The 20,937-nt window shown below is 40.0% G+C and overlaps 1 protein-coding gene across 4 annotated transcripts in view; it reads right to left on the bottom strand.

Moving 5' to 3' along the window:
- BCL2L13 (BCL2 like 13) overlaps positions 1–16,983 on the bottom strand; it is a 31,014-nt gene extending 14,031 nt beyond the window's left edge. For 3 of the 4 annotated variants that reach the window (XM_081331804.1, XM_081331806.1, XM_081331807.1), the window contains exons 1-6: positions 16,796–16,983; positions 12,283–12,459; positions 9,613–9,714; positions 8,995–9,151; positions 2,571–2,640; positions 393–536 (exon numbers count right to left, since the gene is read on the bottom strand). In XM_081331804.1, coding sequence (XP_081187930.1) covers positions 393–536; positions 2,571–2,640; positions 8,995–9,151; positions 9,613–9,714; positions 12,283–12,403 — 594 coding nt within the window. In that variant the 5' untranslated portion in view covers positions 12,404–12,459; positions 16,796–16,983. Of the gene's footprint in view, positions 1–392; positions 537–2,570; positions 2,641–8,994; positions 9,152–9,612; positions 9,715–12,282; positions 12,460–16,654; positions 16,720–16,795 lie in introns of those variants that run through there. The other variant, XM_081331805.1, reaches the window with a different exon arrangement.
- Between the last annotated feature and the right edge of the window lie 3,954 nt (positions 16,984–20,937).

The raw sequence follows: 20,937 nt of genomic DNA, 5'->3' as shown, positions 1-20,937 counted from the left end.
GTAAAAAAGGGAAGATTCCAGAACTCATCAATCATTAGAAAATTAAAAATGAAAAAGAAGTTATAGATTTTATCACATTCACAAAAGTTTAGTAAAAATGGATACAATGGAATTGCTTCTTGCTGTTTGATAGTTAAAAACGTCTTCCAAAAACTGAAAATTAGATTAGGTTAAACTCCACAGGAATATATGAATAAGCTTTGTCTCATGCAGAGACCAGTGAGAATTTTAAAGCCAGTTTTAACAAAATATTTGATCATGCTTTGCCATTTTCAAAAGGGAAGCTATATGCTTTATCACTACTAAATGTTAAAGCCATTGTCATGCTAAAATAGACATATCTGAAGTTGTCACCTCAGAAGAAATATGTAGTCAAATATTATCTATCTTACCCATCCGCCTTGCTGGATGATATAATCTGCAACATAATCTTCAAGGTAGGTCACTCCAAAATTCAGAAGTGCACCAAGTGGTTCTTGGCCTTGTTTGCACAGCTCTACCAAGAACCGCTGAAGAATCACCAGGGGCACTAACACCTAAAGAAAATAAAGACCAGGAACTATAACATTGTGGCATAATGACAAGATTTTCTACATTTAAAGCATCTGATGCATGTTATGCATTTCGGTGTGGACATACAGGTAGTCCTCAACTTACAACAGTTTGTTTAGTGACCGTTCAAAGTTACAATGGCACTGAAAAAAGTGACTTAGGACTGTTTTTCACAGTTACAACCTTTGCAGCATCCCCATGACCACGTGATCAACATTCAGATGCTTGGCAACTGATACATATTTATGACGGTTGTGGTGTCCTTGGGGTCACGTGATCACCTTTTGTGACCTTCTGACAAGCAAAGTCAATGGGAAAGCCAGATTCATTTAACAGCTGTGTTACTAACTTAACTGCAGTGATTCATTTAACAACTAAGGCAAGAAAGGGTGTAAACTGGGGCAAAACTCACTTAACCAGTGTCTCACTTAACAACAGAAATTTTGGGCTCAATTGTGGTCGTAAGTCGAGGACTACTTATATTCATGCAAGTATACCCAGACTTACATAAAGAAAAACTCATCAAAAATGTACATATATTATTTATAAGTGGAGCAAATTAATACCTTTACATGTTCAAACCTGAAAAAATATTAGAATAATACTCAATAGAATACTGGTCAATTATAAGACTGTCCAGAAGACTAATTTATCTCATAATAAGTTTCTTCATTCATTTATTTTACCTATCTTAGAATTTCCTCCAGGCATTTCTTTTGAATTTTGCAGGGTTATTGGGTTGAAAGTAGCCTCCCATTTTAAAGATTATTAAATGGAAAGAAGAGTAGGACTACTTCTAATAAACATATTACTGACACTTTAACCTAAACCTCTAGATGATTTCTCCAGCCATTTCAAGAAGAAAATGAAACAATATTGCCCAAAAATTGTTTCATTTATTTTCTACCCTTAATACAATAAGTGTTGTGGCCCCGACCCCGGTGCCTGTCCTAACCGAGAAAGAGGACTCTGAGGATGATGGGGAGGGACTGGTAAGGCCTCCCTCTCCAGGGCCCTCCTCTCTGGCAAGGCCTCCGTCTCCATCTGAAGGCCGAGAGTAGCAGCCTGGGAGTAGCCAGGCTGGGAGGGAGCTCGAGCAGCTGCAGCAGTCTAGTGAAGATGACTCATGGCTAGACCCTCAAGAAAGACGCAGGGCCAAGCGTTTGCAGCAACGTAGGTTGAGTAGGAGGGCCAGGGAGTAGCTGAGTCATTGAGTCATTGACGTGGCTGCTCTCAGAACTTTGTGATGAACAACAGTTTAAACAACTTCTGGTCATATCTTTGGAACTCTGCTTCTTGTTTGAAACCCTGGTCTGAATTCTTGGCAACGCTTCTGTACATCTGCTTCTGGACTGTTTGTTTGGACGTTATCTCATTCCAGCTGACATTTGAGGTAACGAGCCTATTTTGCTGCCAAGGCCTTATCAGAAGGCAATTAACTAAAGCCTGTAGAACTAACTCTTGCTAGTCAAGCCTGCTTGTCTGTTTGTTTGTACTCCGGGAGGGGGGAACAGAACAATGAGGTGTAGGTGGAAGTTACAGCCAACTTACAATTTTCAAGTCAGAAAGTTATGCTAATACTTCTTTGTTGATAAGGCAGCAGACTATGAGCCTTGTCTTAAAAAAACATACTGGAATCAAACAGGACTTTTTCTGGATCATAATTTTTAGTTTGTATTACTTATTTCTGTTTATTCATCTATTTCAATGTCTTCAAGCTTCATTAATATGCACTGTTATCAAGACATATGAAATATGCAAAGTACTTACTCAACAATTATTTTTTGCAACCAATTACTAGTGAATTGGAGGTATCTCAAAGATGATGTTCCTGAAAAGGAATGAATGCTGCAGACATCACTAGCTAGCCAAGTTAAATAAATCTGTCTGTCCGGTCATCAGTCCATCCATCCTGAATCTAACCCTGAATTAAGAAATTGGATATGTTTCAGGTAATTCATCTGGCACTGACTCAACATCCACTGGAAGGAAATTTTAAAAAGTGAGCTAGTCATTACCTTGCTCCATCCACTAGCATGACTTGCTGCTTCCTGCGTCCTCTCTTTGTATTCCTGATAATTCACAGGCCTGAATGAGAGACACCAAAAGGGAAGATAATGAATCTAAAGAAAGGCAAAAATATAACATTTTTCATTATATCTGTACACCACTAAACTAAATATATTAACACAATCAGAAAGGCCCAAGCAATTCTTTGGTTTCAAGAAGTTGAACCAATCGATTAACAGCATTAAACCACACAACTCATGACAAAAATTATACAACTTTGAGAAGCAAACAGCAAAAGCATAAGATCTTGTTTACCAAATTTTGCCACAATTCATGCCTTGAGCAGATGTCAACTGCCCTCCACTCATTAACAGACATTGTCAGAAACCTAAATATTTTTATTTGTATTCCATCATTCCTATACAGAATTCAGGATTGATTTTAGCTTCATAAACTCTTTTATGCTAAGGTGCAATGACTTCCTAAGAAAAGTTAAATAGTTCACAAGTGTCTTTTTACACTTCTTAGGAAAAATTTGGAAGATTCAAATTGTTTTTAATATATGGTATCTTATGTAACCTAGATTGAAATAGCTACAGTTAAAATCCATTATTTAACCACTATTCATTCCAGTTAATTAAAAATCAGATTCAAATTGTGTATTTTGAAACGAGCTTATATACCTTCCTCAGAGAAGCTGTTGCCAAAGGTTTCTGATTTGTATGATAAATCACAGATATTAATACAGTTTAATAATTAGAGTCCAACCATTTATACTTTTGTTATAAATATGGATATAATTCTGCAAGCAACTCAGTTTTAATACTTTTACGATATTAGTTATTCCACTAAGATATTAGTTATCCCACATTGTGACCACTTCATGATAACCTCTAGAACAGGCATGTCAAACTCGTCACGCGACATTGCGCGATGTATCAGGACTTTTCCCCCATTGCCGGCAATGGGATGGATGCAGTTTTGGAATGATACATCCGGCCTGCAGGCCGGCAGTTTGACAGTATCACATAGTCCCCAGTATGAAGATAGGGAAAATTCCCACCTCTGGTTTCTTACAATTCATTGACTTTTCTGTACAATACAGAAAGGTTTAACCAGACCAACAGCATTTCTTCCATGCTGTAGAATGCAATTAATTTTGCCCCAAGGACTTAAACTCATTCAAAATAAACAAACATGTCTTGATAGTGTTTTTGTTAAACTTCAAATTTCAATTCTGCCTCATTACACTAAACTTCACACACTGCTATGGAGAGACAACAATCTCATACTAGTGAACAAAGATGTTTAGGTTCAAATTCAATTTGGATGCATCCTTTAAAGACACCAGACAGACCAGAAGAAATGCATTTAGCATAACATGTGATTTGTATATATTATGCATCAGATATTTCCTGCTTCGAGCTATCAGTTATCAGTTTAAATCCCACCATTTCTGTGAGTTTTAAGCAATACTAAATTTGGATTCAGCTAATTGAACCCCAGTGTTACAGCTCCCAACTTGTAGTCTGGCACTGCCTTCTTCTGGAATAATTTTCCAGCTTCCCAGTCTAGCCTTTAACGTCCTCTTGAGTTCTCCTCTAATAACTAAGTGGCTCTGACATTGCTTAGCTTCTCCAGATCAACCAAGGTTGGATAGGTGCTGCATCACCTGTAACATTATATTTAATAGGCCCACTCCTAATTAAATAAACAAAGTTCACAGTGTGAGCTACCAGTGTGTGTCCCAGATTATCTGGAGTTCCATATATTTAATTATAACATCCAGTTGACACCAAAAAATGAAATATTTAGCCCTATGTTACAATATAATTGCTGCTTTTCCAACATAGGGCTTTATGGAATACTGAAGAATATCATTTTCAGCTGTGGAAAGTACTTTTCTGACCAACTGCAGAAATTCTTTTTCTAATTTATGGAGATTGGGAGTATAACAGGTAGTGCTCAGATTATAACAGCAACTGGGACACAAGCAAACCAGCAGGTGAGAGCTATGGGCAGGTACTGTGGGTGGATACTGGTGCTGTAGGTGGGTGGATGCTACAAAATATGAATTCTCCATGACACTTGGGGCTCCTCAGGAGAAAAAACAGCCGGAGCAACCTGTGACCTCCTGTCAGCTTCCAACTGGCTTTGCTTGTGGGAAGGCGGCAGATAAGCTTGCAAAGGGCACTTACATCCTCAGAAAATGCTGCAACCATTACAATTGCGAATTGATTGCCAAGTGACAGAATTGCAATCACAAGACTACAGAGATGCACAACAGCTGCAACTTTGAGGACTGATCAAAAGTCCCTTTTACTCAGCAGCAACATAACTTTGAACAGTTGCTAAACGAGTGGCACAAGGACTACCTGCACTTTTTTTTAAAAAAAAAATCTTCCTAGAAACAATTTATGAAGACAAGGTTAACTAATTACAGTGTTTAGTATACCATAGCACATCTTACTGAGAACCTGGTGAGAGAAATAAATTGCCGCTTACACTGCATAAATGCTATTATATATCAAACACTAGAGACAAGCTTTTGCTGTCCTCAATAGCATAAGTGGCTGACATAAAGTGTATATATATATATACTCATCTGAGATTTGTCAAGCAATTATATTGTAAATCACACAGAGCCATTTGGAACTGAGCAGAATATAAATGTTTCCTCACTCCAGTGACAATATCAGCCAATAATTCTACTGTGATTTATTTATGTACCTGATTTTAAATGAACAATGCTAATGGACAATTATCCTAAATTGCTTTATCATTTGTTTGACAAAGAACAGATCACTATAAAATAGAAAACTGTGTTGATGGAACTACTTAAACACAGTGCCATATTTGGCTCTATAGATGCTTTATAGGCTGCAAAGCCTGTTTAAGAAAGATAACAATACAGATGGTCCTCGACTTACAACAGTTCATTTAGTGACCATTCAAAGTTACAACAGCACTGGAAAAAGTGACTTATGACTGTTTTTCACACTTACGACCGTTGCAGCCTCCCCATGATCACATGATCACAATTCAGACACTGGGCAACTGGCTCATATTTGTGATGGCTGCCGTGTCCCGGGGTCATGTGATCCCCTTTTGCGACCTTCTGGCAAAGCAACGTCAATGGGAAAGCCAGATTCACTTAACAACCATGTTACTGACTTAACTGCAGTGATTCACTTAACAAACGTGGCAAGAAAACTTGTAAAATGGGGCAAAACTCAGTTAACAAATTTCTCACCCAGCAACAGAAATTTTGGGCTCAATTGTGGTCGTAAGTCGAGGACTACCTATAGTCCTTTTAGATAGAATAAAACTCTAATGCCTTTTAAAAGTTTTTTTTTCAAATTGCTGCAGTTTGACATTTCATACACTGCTGTATCTACGTCACAGACCAAACTAAACTGGAGTTGAGTTTGTAAGGTCTATACAATTATACAGTGAGGGGAAAAAGTATTTGATCCCCTGCTGATTTAGTACATTTGCCCACTGACAAAGAAATGATCAGTCTATAATTTTAATGTTAGGTTATTTTAACAGTGAGAGACAGAATAACAACAACAAATCCAGAAAAACGCATTTTAAAAAAATTATAGATTTGCATTTTAATGAGTGAAATAAGTATTTGACCCCTTCGCAAAACATAACTTAGTACTTGGTTGCAAAACCCTTGTGGGCAATCACAGAGGTCAGATGTTTCTTGTAGGTGGCCACCAGGTTTGTGCACATCTCAGGCAGGGTTTTGTCCCACTACTCTTTGCAGATCCTCTCCAAGTCATTAAGGCTTCGAGGCTGATGTTTGGCAGCTCGAACCTTCAGCTCCCTCCACAGATTTTCTATGGGATTAAGGTCTGGAGACTGGCTAGGCCACTCCAGGACCTTAATGTACTTCTTCTGGAACCACTCCTTTGTTTCCTTGGTGTGTTTTGGATCATTGCCATGCTGGAATACCCATTCACGACCCACTTTCAATGTCCTGGCTGAGAGAAGGAGGTTCTCACCCAAGATTTGACGGTACATGGCCCCATCCATTGTCCCTTTGATGTGGTGAAGTTGGCCTGTCCCCTTAGCAGACAAACAACCCCAAAACATAATGTTTCCACCTCCATGTTTGACGGTGGGGATGATGTTCTTGGGGTCATAGGCAACAATCCTCCTCCTTCAAAGTTGAGTTGATGCCAAAGAGCTCGGTTTTGGTCTCACCTGACAACACTTTCACTCAGTTCTCTGAATCATTCAGATGTTCATTGGCAAACTTCAGACGGGCCTGTACACATGCTTTCTTGAGAAGGGGGACCTTGTGGGCACTGCAGGATTTCAGTCCTTCATGGCGTAGTGTGTTACTAATTGTTTTTTTGGTGACAATGGTCCCAGCTGCCTTGAGATCACTGACAAGATCCTCACCTGTAGTTCTGGGCTGATTCCTCACTGTTCTCATGATCACTGAAACTCTATAAGGTGAGATCTTGCATGGAGCACCCCAGACCAAGGGAGATTGACAGTTATTTTGTGTTTCTTCCATTTGCGAATAATCGCACCAACTGTTGTCACCTTAGCGATAAGTCTTGTTTGGAATCTGATTGATTGCTTCTGTGGACAGGTGTCTTTTATACAGGTAACAAGCTTTCAGAGAGTGCTCCTAATCTCAGTTCATTACCTATATAAAAAACACCTGGGAGCCAGAAATCTTGATGATTGATAAGAGGTAAAATATTTATTTCACTCATTAAAATACAAATCAATTTATAACTTTTTTGAAATGCGTTTTTCTGGATCTTTTTGTTGTTATTCTGTCTCTCACTCAATGTACAAAATCAGCAGGGGATCAAATACTTTTTGCCTCACTATACAACACAGAGGGGCTATCACATTTAACAAGTTATTGTGATACTTTTTATCTTATCACATTAATATTCATAGTATTAACCAAATGAATGCTGGGGTTTTATAATATCCCAGTTTTACATATCAAATGTTTTAACATCCCAATCAAACCTACACATCCAGTGAACTACAGTATATCTGACCCTGTTTTGCTTTCTGAGACCAACTTGTCAACTTATTATGACTTCTTTAATAAAGCTAGATAAAGACACCAGGAAAGGAAAAGGAAGCCAACAAGTATGCACTGTACATATGGTGGGTTCTTGTATTTGTAAAGTTTCATACAACACTTCAATGACCATACTGCATTATCATTGTTTATACCTATCTATGCAAGCATAAGTAACAGTGAAGGTATCAATTTCCTACGTAACATTAACACATATTGCTGTTTTACATTAGAGCAAGTTCTATTATTTTCTACTTGATATTTTATTAAATGTCAGGAGTGCTCCCCCTATGAAAATAGAGAAGCAATTTTAATATAAAATATACACCCAATATGTGTTTGGCAACACTTGCGGTTCCTAAAATATGAAGATCTCAGTATTAGCCCAACAGTATAACATCCAGTATTTAATATTTGGGATGAAGGATTCAAATCTGACCAGTATCTAATATGAATAAAGGTAAAGGTAAAGGTTCCCCCGCACATGCGTGCTAGTCGTTTCCGACTCTAGGGGCCGGTGCTCATCTCCGTTTCAAAGCCGAAGAGCCAGCGCTTGTCCGAGGACGTCTCCGTGGTCATGTGGCCGGCATGACTGGACGCCAAAGGTGCACGGAACGCTGTTACCTTCCCACCGTAGTGGTCCCTATTTTTCTACTTGCATTTTTACATGCTTTCGAACTGCTAGGTTGGCAGAATATGAATAATAACCTGATTTTTTAAAATATAAATGATGCTGCACTTCAATGGGTAGCCTGGACATTGATATTTGAACCAGTGGCGTAGCGTGGGTTGTCAGCACCCGGGGCAAGGCAAGTAATTTGCGCCCCCTAACCGCACGCCTGGCACCTCCCCCCCCTCCACAGTGGGCGGCGACCCGGCGGCTCGGATCGGATTCGCACAGCCAGCACTGCAGTGAGAGAGTGAGTGAGCCAGGCAGGGGCAGAGAGCTGCGAGTGCGAGCGCGCCCCCCCAGATGTTGCGCCCGGCCCCCCCTGCACCCCCCACGCTACGCCACTGATTTGAACATATCTTTTTAACATATATATTTTACTGGGTTCTACTAATCTAGTTGAAACGTTAATATATATTGCTAATCCATGTATGATATGCCATATGCTAAATAAATAACCTTTCATTTTGTTGGCCATTGCGGTGTAAATACTGGATATGAAAAATGTGCTTTCTTTGTGTTGGATCAAAATTCCAGGTTTAAATAATAAGAAAAAAATGCTAGTTGATACATTCAAGTGCAAGTCAGTCAAGGTAACAAAAAGCTGCAGCAAAATGCAGTCACATCAGCATTATGAAAATTGTGAGAATTTTAAGAGCAAGTACCTTCCTGCTGAGCAAAGCAAATGAGAACTCACTTGCTAAGTAGGATCTCTAATGCCTTTTTGAGAGGTTCTTTCAATTCTTGGAAGACCTTCTCTCCGAGATGAGCTAAGCAGTCTTCAATTGAAGTCTCAGGGTTTGCAGGACTAAATACTGGAGATGTGTGGCAGTCAAAGCCAGTTGTAGTGAAAGCTGAAAATAAATAGCAGAGTTAATTTATGAAGGATTTTTATCACTAGTGAAAACAATATTATTTATTGTTATTCTGTCGGTCCACAGACCGGGGTTGGGGACCCCTGCATTAAAGTGTCTAGTATTAAGAATACAGCTCAGGAAGAACACAAAAAAGGTACAGAAAAATCAAAGGCAACTCATCATTTAATACTAAAAACAGAGTAATAAAACTTAGGATTTCTATTATTATTCTTACCTATTCAACCTCAAATGAAAATTATCAAAATAGGTAATTTAAATATTGTTGGATTACACCAATATATCAAATATTTCGAAAGCTGTGGTTAACAAAGTAAATGCGTGGTCAAATCATGCTAGTGATACTTGTTTTTAGAGTTTTTCCTCTGGGAACAAGGAAAAGTAATACCCTTTCATAACATTAGTAACACAGGAAGAAAGGTATACCAGTATGTACAGACCTTCCAAAATTTCTTCATCAAGATGTTTCAATTCTTCCTCAATTTCGGCTTTAACTTTGTCCAGGATTTCTTTTTCTAAAGCTTGTGAGACCGTAGATGGTTCTACACATAGATGAGCAGCAAAGATCAATCACTATTACATATATTTACACTGGAGCAAAAGTACTCTATTTTGTCATAAACTTAAAAAGTCAAGATTGTGTATTTAATACAAAGAGGGATCCTAGCAAATTTTTCACACAGCAAAGTATAATTGAAGAAAACTAATCATAAGCAGAACTACCCCTATTACTGAATCCTTTTACATTTACATTAGTAGGATTGTGCTGTAAATATATATTTAATATTGGGAAGTGGAAGAAAATTAAGACTGATTAAAGCAGGCATGTCAAACTGCCGGCCCACAGGCCGGATGTGTCACATTGAAACTGCGCCCACCCCATTGCCGGCAATGGGGAAAAAGTCGCGATACGTCGCACAATGTCACGTGACATCGCGAGTTTTACATGCCTGGATTAAAGTGACTTCTTTGGGAATCAGTACCTATAAATACCTGCAAAGCTGATATTTAATTTCCTGGAATATTATTTATTTAATTTTTATTTATTAAACTTCTATGCCACCGATCTCACCGAGGCAACTTTAGGCAGCTTACAGTCCTACAATACTGAATAAAGAAATAAAACAATAAATAAGAACCATAGATTTAAAATTCAGTTAATCAAGATGGAACGGAAGGGAGCAAAGTGTGCATGGGGCAGAGGTGGGGTCTGGCTAAATCCATTAACCAAGATGCCACTCCTCCACTGGGGGTCCAGATCAGCTAGCAGAGCCAGGTCTTCAAACCCTTTTGGAAGGCCAGAAGAGAGGGCGTAGATCTCACCTCAGGGAGAGGGGAGGGCAGGATGTTCCAGAGGCCAGAGGCCACAGCAGAAAAGGCTCTTCTCCTAGACTCCGTCAGCCAAAGTTCTTTGACCAACAGGTCTCTGCAGTCTGCCTTTTCTGCCAATGCAGGTGGGGCAGACTAATCCCAGCAGGATGAGTTGGTTTCTCAGATAACCTGGACTCATGCCGTAAAGGGCTTTATAACACTTTGCTATAGGGTGTTGCCATTAAGCGCTTCCAGCACCTTGAATTGGACCCAGAAGCAAACTGGTGACCAGTGCAGCTCACAACAGCAGTGTAACATGGGCCGCCCCAGAGGCACCAAGAACTGCCCACAGAGCTGCATTCTACACCAGCTGAAGCCTCCAGATACTCTTCAAGGGCAGCTCCATGTAGAGTGTGCTGCGATAATTCAGCCAAGAGATGAAGAGGGCTTGAGTGACTGAGCGCAGGGACATTCTTAGAATAATGCAGATGTTCCAGAATAGTTGTATTTACATTTATTATTTAAATAGTATAGTCTTAACTAAATGTCTGCGGAAATTCTTTGTCATCCAGGACATAGTTGTCTCAAAAGTGCTTTTTTAATTTTTTTAAAAAAGGCAACTGGACTATTTTTTTTGAGGAAGAAGACTGCTGCCTTCTTCCTCAAGGAAAAAAACAGTCCAACTGCCTTTTTTTTTAAAAAAAAAAAGCAGTTTTGAGATTCTCTAAACTAACTAGAATATTCTACTATTCTGTTATTTTCCTTCTTATCCATAAAGCTGTTTGGAGAAGAAAAACATGCTCCTCACTTCTAGAAAAATAACAGACTGGTGCAAGTATAGCAGTACAGCAGTGTCTAAAAAAAACTTAATTTGTTGGTATGAAAGAAATAACACTGATTCTTATGTAACTACAAATTTGTGAAACAGTACTTCTGTTTTGAGGGGCCAGTGAGAAGACTGAGGCCACAAAGAACCATTTTTTCCATCATGGCACCAATGCTCTAGAAAAGTTTCCCTCTAGAACACAGACTGGTTCCTCAGTGGTTGGCTTCTGGAAGTTCCTAAGACCAAACTTTTCTGCAGGGCCTTCAAAGAATGGCCATCAGCATTTGGATGGTTACTCATTTATTTACTTATTCTTTGTGCATTAATTGCTATTTTTGGTTATGAACCTGCAGCCTTCTGTTCTTTATAACAATGTGTTATTGTGTTTTCTGCTGACAACATAACAATATTGTGTTGCTATGTTGCTGCCGCCATGATTCTGCAAAGATTTGGAACCATGCAGGTAAAATAATATATAAAAGAACACGACCTGCTTCAAAGGGATTATAAAATTTCCTCCTCTTGTTGTAGGGCAGTACTAAAGTAATATTCACATGCACACAATACTGTCTACAAACCTGGAAATGAATTGTTAATGTTCCAGAACTGTTTGATGTTTCATATACACAATATATATATTAAGTGTATTTCTTCTCTAGATAAAGTTAATTCTATAATTACTATCATAATTCATTTAAGAGGTTACACATTACTCATACGCTGAACATTAAGAATTAGGATTAAAAATTATTTTAATGAGCAGTCCCAGTGGGCAGGAAATACTTATTATAAGTAAAGTGAAAATCCTTTCAAATACATACAATGCTACTTAAGTTAAAAATATCAGTAACTACCTTTTTTTCTCAGAACCAGATTTTGGTGTTTTACCTTATCATTCAGTAAAAGTGTTCACATTTTACATTTTTAAAATATTTTATTATATATTCAACTGTAACTGAACTGAATATTTTACCTTGAGTGGATAGAGAGGGCTGTTCCTCAGGCTTTTCCTGTGACAAGAGACCCAAATAACTGAGGACAACATATTTTGTTTCATAATGAAAACCTACAGGTACAGCGGTAGAGGATGCCATTGAGTTGCTTCCAAAATTCCGCAGGATTATGGTCCACGTAATGTTTTGTTTATAACCTAAATAAGCAAAAATATACATTTTAGAAATTTGCAACTATATTCTGATTATTTTTGTCAGCACATATATCAACATAAACATCCTAGGAAATAAAAAGTTATATAAACTTTATAGCAAGTTGTCAAATTTATCATTACATGTATTTTAGGATCACCTGACTTGCTGACAAGACTTGTGAAAAAAGATGTTGGAATAGCAGTAGATTGCAAACTGAACATGACTCATAGATGTGACAATGGTTTAGAAAAAGTAAATGCAATGTTAGGTTGTATTAAAAGAAGTACATTTTATTCTGCAATGGTCAGACTTTATTCTAATATGTCCTGAACTACCTGGAATGGTTTAGAGGAGAGCAATAAGTGAAAAAAAGGAGAGAATGTTTAGCATTAAGAATACTGAGTGGGATATGACAACACTAAATGAAGCCACACAGAAGACTTAAGTTCTTTTCTCTATCATCCCAGAAAGTAATACTTAAAATAATGGATGTACAGGAAGTAGAATATTAGTCAGTCAGTCAGTCAGTGTCTCTGTCTGTCTGTCTGTCTGTCTGTGTCTGTCGTCTGTCTGTCTGTCTGTCTGTCTGTCTGTCTGTCTGTCTGTCTGTCTCTCTCTCTCTCTCTCTCCTAACAGGAATAGTGATTCAGCTGATGAAACAATTGCCCAGACATCCCTTCATTAAATATGTTCAATCAGGGGTCTGGACATCCATTTAATTTGGATTCCTGCATGGAATGTGATAGTGTAAACAGCTCCTTTGAATTCTATTGTTCTATAAAATCCTCTACAGATTGACACAGAAAAAGCTTTACTGAGCTTCTCGCTTGAGTAGCATAATAAGAAATTCCATCAGAGATTTCTCTTTAGAAATTGATAAACAAGAAAAACAACATACAAATAGTAAGAAACTCTCTTTTTCATGTTTACCCATTTCTAATATTCACACTTTATTAGTGGTTTTTTTTTTAAAAAAAACCTGTAATAACATGAAGTATAGAAAGATTGGAAAAAATGTCCAGTTTTAAAAAAATCCACACAAAATAGCCTTCTTGAAAATTAATAAGCAACTTGAGATCTAAATACTAGTATATTCCCTAATTTGGTGACTTGCACCTATACCATCCTCTAAAATAATACTTCATTACAGAAATTGTAATACATTATGTTGGGGTCCTTGTAAGTGATTAAAGGTCTTTCCCCACTTGCATTTCAGTACTGTACAAATGATTCTTAATATGCTTAATTATGCCATATTTCCACGTTCCTCTTATCCTCAACCATTGGTAAGCAAGCTTATATTGTGGTTACAAGTATTGGTATTAAAGAGTTTTCCTAACAGCAACCGATGACAATTTCCAGATGTGCACAATCTGCCTTGCTTTGCCACTAATGACAGTTACATGACCTATAAGGAGCAGGATGAAATCAACCTACTGGTCACTTTGGGTTTGTCTGTTCACATCTACATCTTCCTCCCCTTAGGTTTTGGGTGTTTGCCTCTGACCCATTTCTCTTTTTTTCCCACTGTATCTTTTGCCCCCCACTGTATCTGAATGTTCCCCACAGCCTGCTGAACAGTTGATCAATAACTACTAGAGGAACTGAATAGGAAAGCAAGAAAGTCAGCTCTAGAGAAAGCCCTTTACAATAATTAGCTGTCTGGAAATGCTAACCCTAACCCTAAGTTAGTAATAAGTTTGCAGTTTTAGTCATCTCTAGTAAGCCTGCTTTCTCTTCTAACCCTTAAAGCAGCTGTTATCTTTTTCCTGCAATTGTGTAGCTGTCCTCCACACAAAGACTATGGGTTCTAGCCATGCCTTAAGATGAAGTCAGCTGGGTGACCTTGGGCCACTCACTCTCTTTAAGCCCCACAAATGAGTCAATGGTAAACCGTTTGTGAAATCTTGCCAAGAAAACTGAATGAACTAGTCCAGTCAGTTGCCAGGCATGAACAGATTTGAAGGCATGCATATACATATGTGCACGCGCACACACTTCACTATTTCATGACACAGAAGTAGTCCTCAGTTAATGACACTAACTGGGACTGGAATTTCTGTCACGAAATAATATGATTGCAAAGCAAAATGCCATGTAATTACACCACCTAGCTGTCAAAGTCATTTGAGTTTAAACCAGAAATCATGGAGATACTGATTGACATCTCCAGATATTGAAAAAAGTTCCAGTACACAAATAATTCATTCAATTACTGTAAATGAAAAAAAAAATCAATTGCTAAAATAATATTCCAAAGAGGTTTGCTATCTGTCACTTCTCAGTTTAATAGTGTATATAATTTTCCTATTACTATATGATTATATAAACCTAATTAACATATTTTGAAGAAATGAGAGGTAGGCAAAAAACCCTTTAATGTCTACAGGATCAATTTAAATATATCAAACATTTTCAGCTTAGAAATCTGTTGCATATTTTACAACAGTTGTAAAACGATTTGTTAGAATTGTAACAAATTTCAGGATGTTACAAAACAATTACAAGAGGAGAAATGGCCAATCACAAAAAAATCTATGAGAAAGCAAATATATGAAGTTACTTCCCACCATTCCTCTAGCTTTCTAGGATGCGCTATCATTTTACCTCACCACTTTTCGGGATAGGTAGCTTTACTGTTCTCTAGTCATCATTTTTATTTAGGCTGAGCTCTCCTGCTCTCCTTCAAAACTTTATAGCCACATTTAGTTATCAACCCAGGAATAGCAGTCCTGTTGGCTCTTGTTCCTTTTCTGCCCACACAATTTTTTGCCTGCCAGAGAGATTCATACCTCAACTGATTATGGGCAATTATGTCTGTCTTGTGCTTTCTTCTCTTCATACCCAATGGGTTAGAATTATTACAGAGAGTAAGGAAGATGACTCTTATGGAAATAGGAAAAATCTGTAATTTAGACAAAAGGGAGGAGGAGGAGGAGGAGGAGGAGGAGGAGAAGACCAGCAAGATCAGACTTGCAAAGTCCTATTATTAGGGCAAATAAAAATATTTTTCTTTCTGGTGGTTTCTTGGTCTGCTCTGCCTACAGGCTTTGATTAATGGTTAACGGTTACCTCTGCAAAGGTATGTTCTGTACTCCCAGCATAATCACAAGGATATCCCACCAACTGATTATGTCTCTGCCAGGCAAAAACTTTTTGGACCCAAGATTTTTTTTTTAATCCTAGTGGCAGGCAAAACAGGAAGAAGAGCTGTCCTATCAGCCCTCAAAGCGGACAGGACCCCTGCAATCAGATCATAAGACCATGCGCCCCTTTTCCATTCCATTCCTTCCCTTTTAAAGTTAAGTGGAGAACGATAAACAGGGCCCTCCACAGCCCCAGAAACCTTGCGGCAAGCCCTTGGCACAAAAGGCCCACTGAAAGCGCACCAGGCCAGGCCAAGTTCCACCTGCTGAGACCCCACGATGCCTTGGTGGAGCAGTGGGCTAATGCCTCCTTAAGTAACACCAGCTGCCTGCAATTAGTGCAGGTTCGAGTCCCACCAGGCTCAAGGTTGACTCAGCCTTCCATCCTTCCGAGGTAGATAAAATGAGGACCCAGATTGTTGGGGGCAATTAAGCTGACTTTGTAATAATGCCGCTTGGGGTGTGTGTGAAAGCCCTAATAAGCAGGCATATACATAGAATGAAGGCTACTGCTAAGCTTGTAAGCTGCCCTGAGTCTTCGGAGAAGGGCGGGATATAAATGGAATTAAAATAAAAAATAAAAAAATAACCACCCTCAGTACAGAACCGTGACTACTAAACCCATGCTTCCCAGCTCACTCTGAGGAGACTGGGTCACACAAAAGAGGAAGGGAAGCCTTTAAGGCAGGGGTCTCTTCAAACTTGGCCCTTTTATGACTTGTGGACTTCAACTCCCAGAATTCCTCAGCCAGCTTGTCTGGCTGAGGAATTCTGGGAGTTGAAGTCCACAAGTCATAAAAGGGCCAAGTTTGAAGACCCCTGCTTTAAGGGGAGACTGGGAGGGGGCCACAGCAGCCCTCCTGGGGTGACCTAAGTAAAAGTGGGCAGGGGGAAAACCGGGAAAGGGTGGGTGGGGGGGCAGAAAGATGACAAGGAAGTAAACCGCCCCTCCCCCCGCAACGCACCCACGTTTCAAGGCTCCGACCTCCCCTCACGGCCTCCCCCCTCCCGGGTCAAGTGCCCCCTGAGCGCGCAGCTAACCGCCTTTCACCCTCGGGACCGCACGCGACCAAGAGGAACCACGCGCCAACGAACCCTGAGGCTGCTTTTCCTTCCCCTCCCCTTCTGGGAAGTGGCGGAGGGGGGGGGGGAAAGGGAGGATGAGGGTTTCCCGTCTTGTTCGGCTTCTTACCTGAGTCTCGCGAGGATAAGGAAAACCTCCCCCCCCCAAAAAAAAAGAGTCAGAGGTCAAAACGAGGGAGGGCGCGCGACGCTCCCTCGAAAGTGACCCTTGCCGCCTGTCGGTGCTGCGCGCGCAGCAACCAACTCGACGCTCCCCTCCCCGTCACTCCTCCAGAAAAGCAGCTGCCTCGGCCGCCATGCTGGGTGAGGGCAGAAGAAGGCTTTTGTTTTTTTTTGAAGGCGGCGGGCGCGCAAGGAGGGTGCGTGACGTCACCTAGAGTGTAGCGGAGGAGGTGACTAAGCAGATACACGCCGAGATCTCGGCTTAAAAGCGAGAGCGTTTGAGGTCAGCGTGGTTAAACGCTCGGACATAGAGATAGGAAATGTAGAGTTGTACGGTGTGGTATTAAGTTTTTTTTCCTATACCAGGGGTAGGCAACCTCGGCTCTTTTATGACTCATGGACTTCAACTCCCAGAATTCCTGAGTCAGCTATGCTGACTCAGGAATTCTGGGAGTTGAAGTCCATGAGTCATAAAAGAGCCGAGGTTGCCTACCCCTGTCCTATACTCTCAGTGGCTTCATACTTGGACGATTTGTTTGTTCGTTTCTTTCACAGTTTTTATAACCTGTTCCTATCTATAGATTTGGCATCGTGGACAACAAGGTGCAAACGCAATATAGAAGCTAAAACAAAAGACATGCAATTAATACACACACACAATGACATTCCTGGTTACAGGCAAATTTTACGTAAAACAGATAACTGGAATAACAGGCAAGTTTGGCCTTGGAGTACAAAATGAAGCAGGGTACAGGCTGATAGAATTTTGTCAAGAGAATACGATGGTCATAGCAAACACTCTTTTCCAACAACCCAAGAGACGGCTCTACACATGGACATCACCAGACAGTCAACACAGAAATCAGATTGACTATATGCTCTGCAGCCAAAAATGGAGAAGCTCTATACAGTCAGTAAAAACAAGACCAGGAGCTGACTGTGGCTCAGACCATGAGCTTCTCCTTGCAAAGTTTAGGCTTAAACTGAAGAAAGTAGGGAAAAGCACTAGGCCACTCAGGTATGAATTAAATCATATCCCTGTTGAATATACAGTAGAGGTGACAAATAGATTTAAGGAATTAGATCTGATAGACAGAGTGCCTGAAGAACTATGGACAGAGGTTCGCGACATTGTACAAGAGGTAGCAACCAAAACCATCCCAAAGAAAAAGAAATGCAAGAAAGCAAAATGGCTGTCTGAGGAAGCTTTGCAAATAGCTGAGGAAAGGAGGGAAGCAAAAGGCAAGGGAGAAAAACATAGATATGCCCAATTGAATGCAGAATTCCAGAGAATAGCTAGAAGAGATAAGAATGCCTTCTTAAATGAACAGTGCAAAGAAATAGAAGAAAACAATAGAATAGGGAGGACCAGAGATCTTTTCAAGAAAATTGGAGAGATGAAGGGAACGTTTCATGCAAAAATGGGCATGATAAAGGACCAAAATGGCAGGGACCTAACAGAGGCAGAAGAGATTAAGAAGAGGTGGCAAAATTATACAGAAGAACTATACAAGAATGAGCTTAACATCCCAGATAATCACAATGAGGTGGTCACTAACCTCGAGCCAGACATCCTAGAATGTGAAGTGAAGTGGGCCTTAGAAAAGCTGAGCAATAACAAAGCTAGTGGAGGTGACAGTATTCCAGCTGAGCTATTCAAAATCTTAAAAGAAAGTGCAGTAAAAGTGCTACACTCAATTTGCCAGCAAATTTGGAAAACTCAACAGTGGCCACAGGATTGGAAAAGATCAGTTTACATTCCAATTCCAAAGAAAGGCAGTGCCAAAGAATGTTCAAACTATCGCACCATTGCACTCATTTCTCATGCTAGTAAAGTCATGCTTAAAATCCTACAAGCTAGACTTCAGCAGTATGTGGATCGAGAACTACCAGAAGTACAGGCAGGATTTCGAAGAGGCAGAGGAACTAGAGATCAAATTGCCAACATACGCTGGATCATGGAGAAAGCTAGGGAGTTCCAGAAAAACATCTACTTCTGCTTCATTGACTATGCTAAAGCCTTTGATTGTGTGGATCATAACAAACTGTGGCAAGTTCTTAAAGAAATGGGAGTACCAGACCATCTTATTTGTCTCTTGAGAAACATATATGCGGGTCAAGAAGCAACAGTGAGAACTGGACATGGAACCACTGATTGGTTCAAAATTGGGAAAGGAGTCCGGCAAGGCTGTATACTGTCGCCCTGCCTATTTAACTTATATGCAGAGCACATCATGAGAAAGGCAGGGCTAGATGAATCAAAAGTTGGAATTAAGATTGCCGGAAAAAATATCAACAACCTAAGATACGCAGATGATACCACTCTAATGGCAGAAAGTGAAGAAGAACTAAAGAGCCTCTTGTTGCGGTTGAAGAAGGAGAGTGCAAAACTTGGGTTGAAACTTAACATTAAGAAAACCAAGATCATGGCATCTGACCCTCTCAATTCCTGGCAAATAGATGGGGAAGAAATGGAGGTAGTGACAGATTTTATTTTCCTGGGCTCCAAGATCACTGCAGATGGGGACTGTAGCCAAGAAATTAAAAGACGCTTGCTCCTGGGGAGGAAAGCCATCGCAAATCTAGACAGCACACTAAAAAGCAGAGACATCACCCTGTCAACAAAAGTGCGTATAGTCAAGGCTATGGTCTTCCCAGTTCCAATGTATGGCAGTGAAAGTTGGACCATAAGAAAGGCTGAGCGCCAAAGAATTGAGGCCTTTGAACTATGGTGCTGGAGAAGACTCCTGCGAGTCCCTTGGACTGCAAGGCGATCAAACCGGTCAGTCCTAGAGGAGATCAATCCTGACTGCTCTTTAGAAGGCCAGATCCTGAAGCTAAAACTCAAATACTTTGGCCACCTAATGAGAAGGAAGGACTCACTGGAGAAGAGCCTCATGCTGGGAAAGATCGAGGGCAATAGAAGAAGGGGACGACAGAGAATGAGGTGGCTGGATGGAGTAACTGAAGCAGTAGGCGTGAGCTTAAATGGACTCCAGAAGATGGTAGAGGACAGGAAGGCCTGGAGGAATGTTGTCCATAGGGTCGCAATGGGTCGGACACGACTTCGCAGCTAACAACAACAACAACAACAGTGTTTTTCAAACTTGATAACATTAACATGTTTAGACTTCAATTTCCAGAATTCCACAACTACCATGGCTGGGGAATTCTGGGAATTGAAATCCACATATCTTAAAGTTGTCGAGAAACACTGGTAAGTTTTTCAAGTATTGGAATAGAAAGGCTACTCAGACCTAGAGTATCTTCTGGCCTATGGCACCCTAGATGTGATTGTCTCTTCAATAATCTACCCAACATTCCAGTTTGGAGAATCTGCAGTTTCCTGACCATCCCCAAAGGTGGATTTTATAAGATAAATACTGGAACTATAACTTGTAAGGATGAAGACCTCCACCTCCTATGGAAGCCTCTCAGTTTGGCTTTGCCTTTTATTTTCTGCTGTTAAAAATCAGAGCGCCAAAACATGTCTTTATTTTTCTTCTGCTTTCCTCCTCCTGACAAATCTACACATCTCACAAGGGGCTAACTTTAAAGGATTTTCTATTTTAAACAGCTTTTAGAAGAATCCAATCCTCAAACAATTAACACAGCCGTTACAATTTCCCTATTTCATTATATTAAATAGGGAGTTATGTTACTTGAGATCTTGGAAACTTGGTAATTAGCAACAGTTCTGCCACTCAATTTGCACTACTGTAGCCTAATTCAATCTTTTTTTAAAAAAATGAGAGGAGCGAGGAACTTTTGGACAGCCTTCCATTGCTTTTCTTTAATGTAGGTGGCTTCAAACTTGGCCCTTTTATGACTTGTGGACTTCAACTCCCAGAATTCCTCAGCCAGCACGCTGGCTGAGGAATTCTGGGAGTTGAAGTCCACAAGTCATAAAAGGGCCAAGTTTGAAGACACCCCCCCCCCGGGTTATCCGATATGAGCCGGAAATTCCTCATCCGGACGTAAAGCGCGCCGCTCTTCCTTATGACAATTCCGAAGTCCCCGAGTGAAGCCCAGGTAGACGGCCCCTTCGGCGTTGATTACGTCACTCAGTTCTTCTCTCCTATAGGTGTA

This window comes from Vipera berus, assembly GCF_964194415.1.
Source record: "Vipera berus genome assembly, chromosome: 6".
NCBI classification, from domain to species: Eukaryota; Metazoa; Chordata; class Lepidosauria; order Squamata; family Viperidae; genus Vipera; species Vipera berus.
This window is presented reverse-complemented; position numbering and strand designations above follow the sequence as displayed.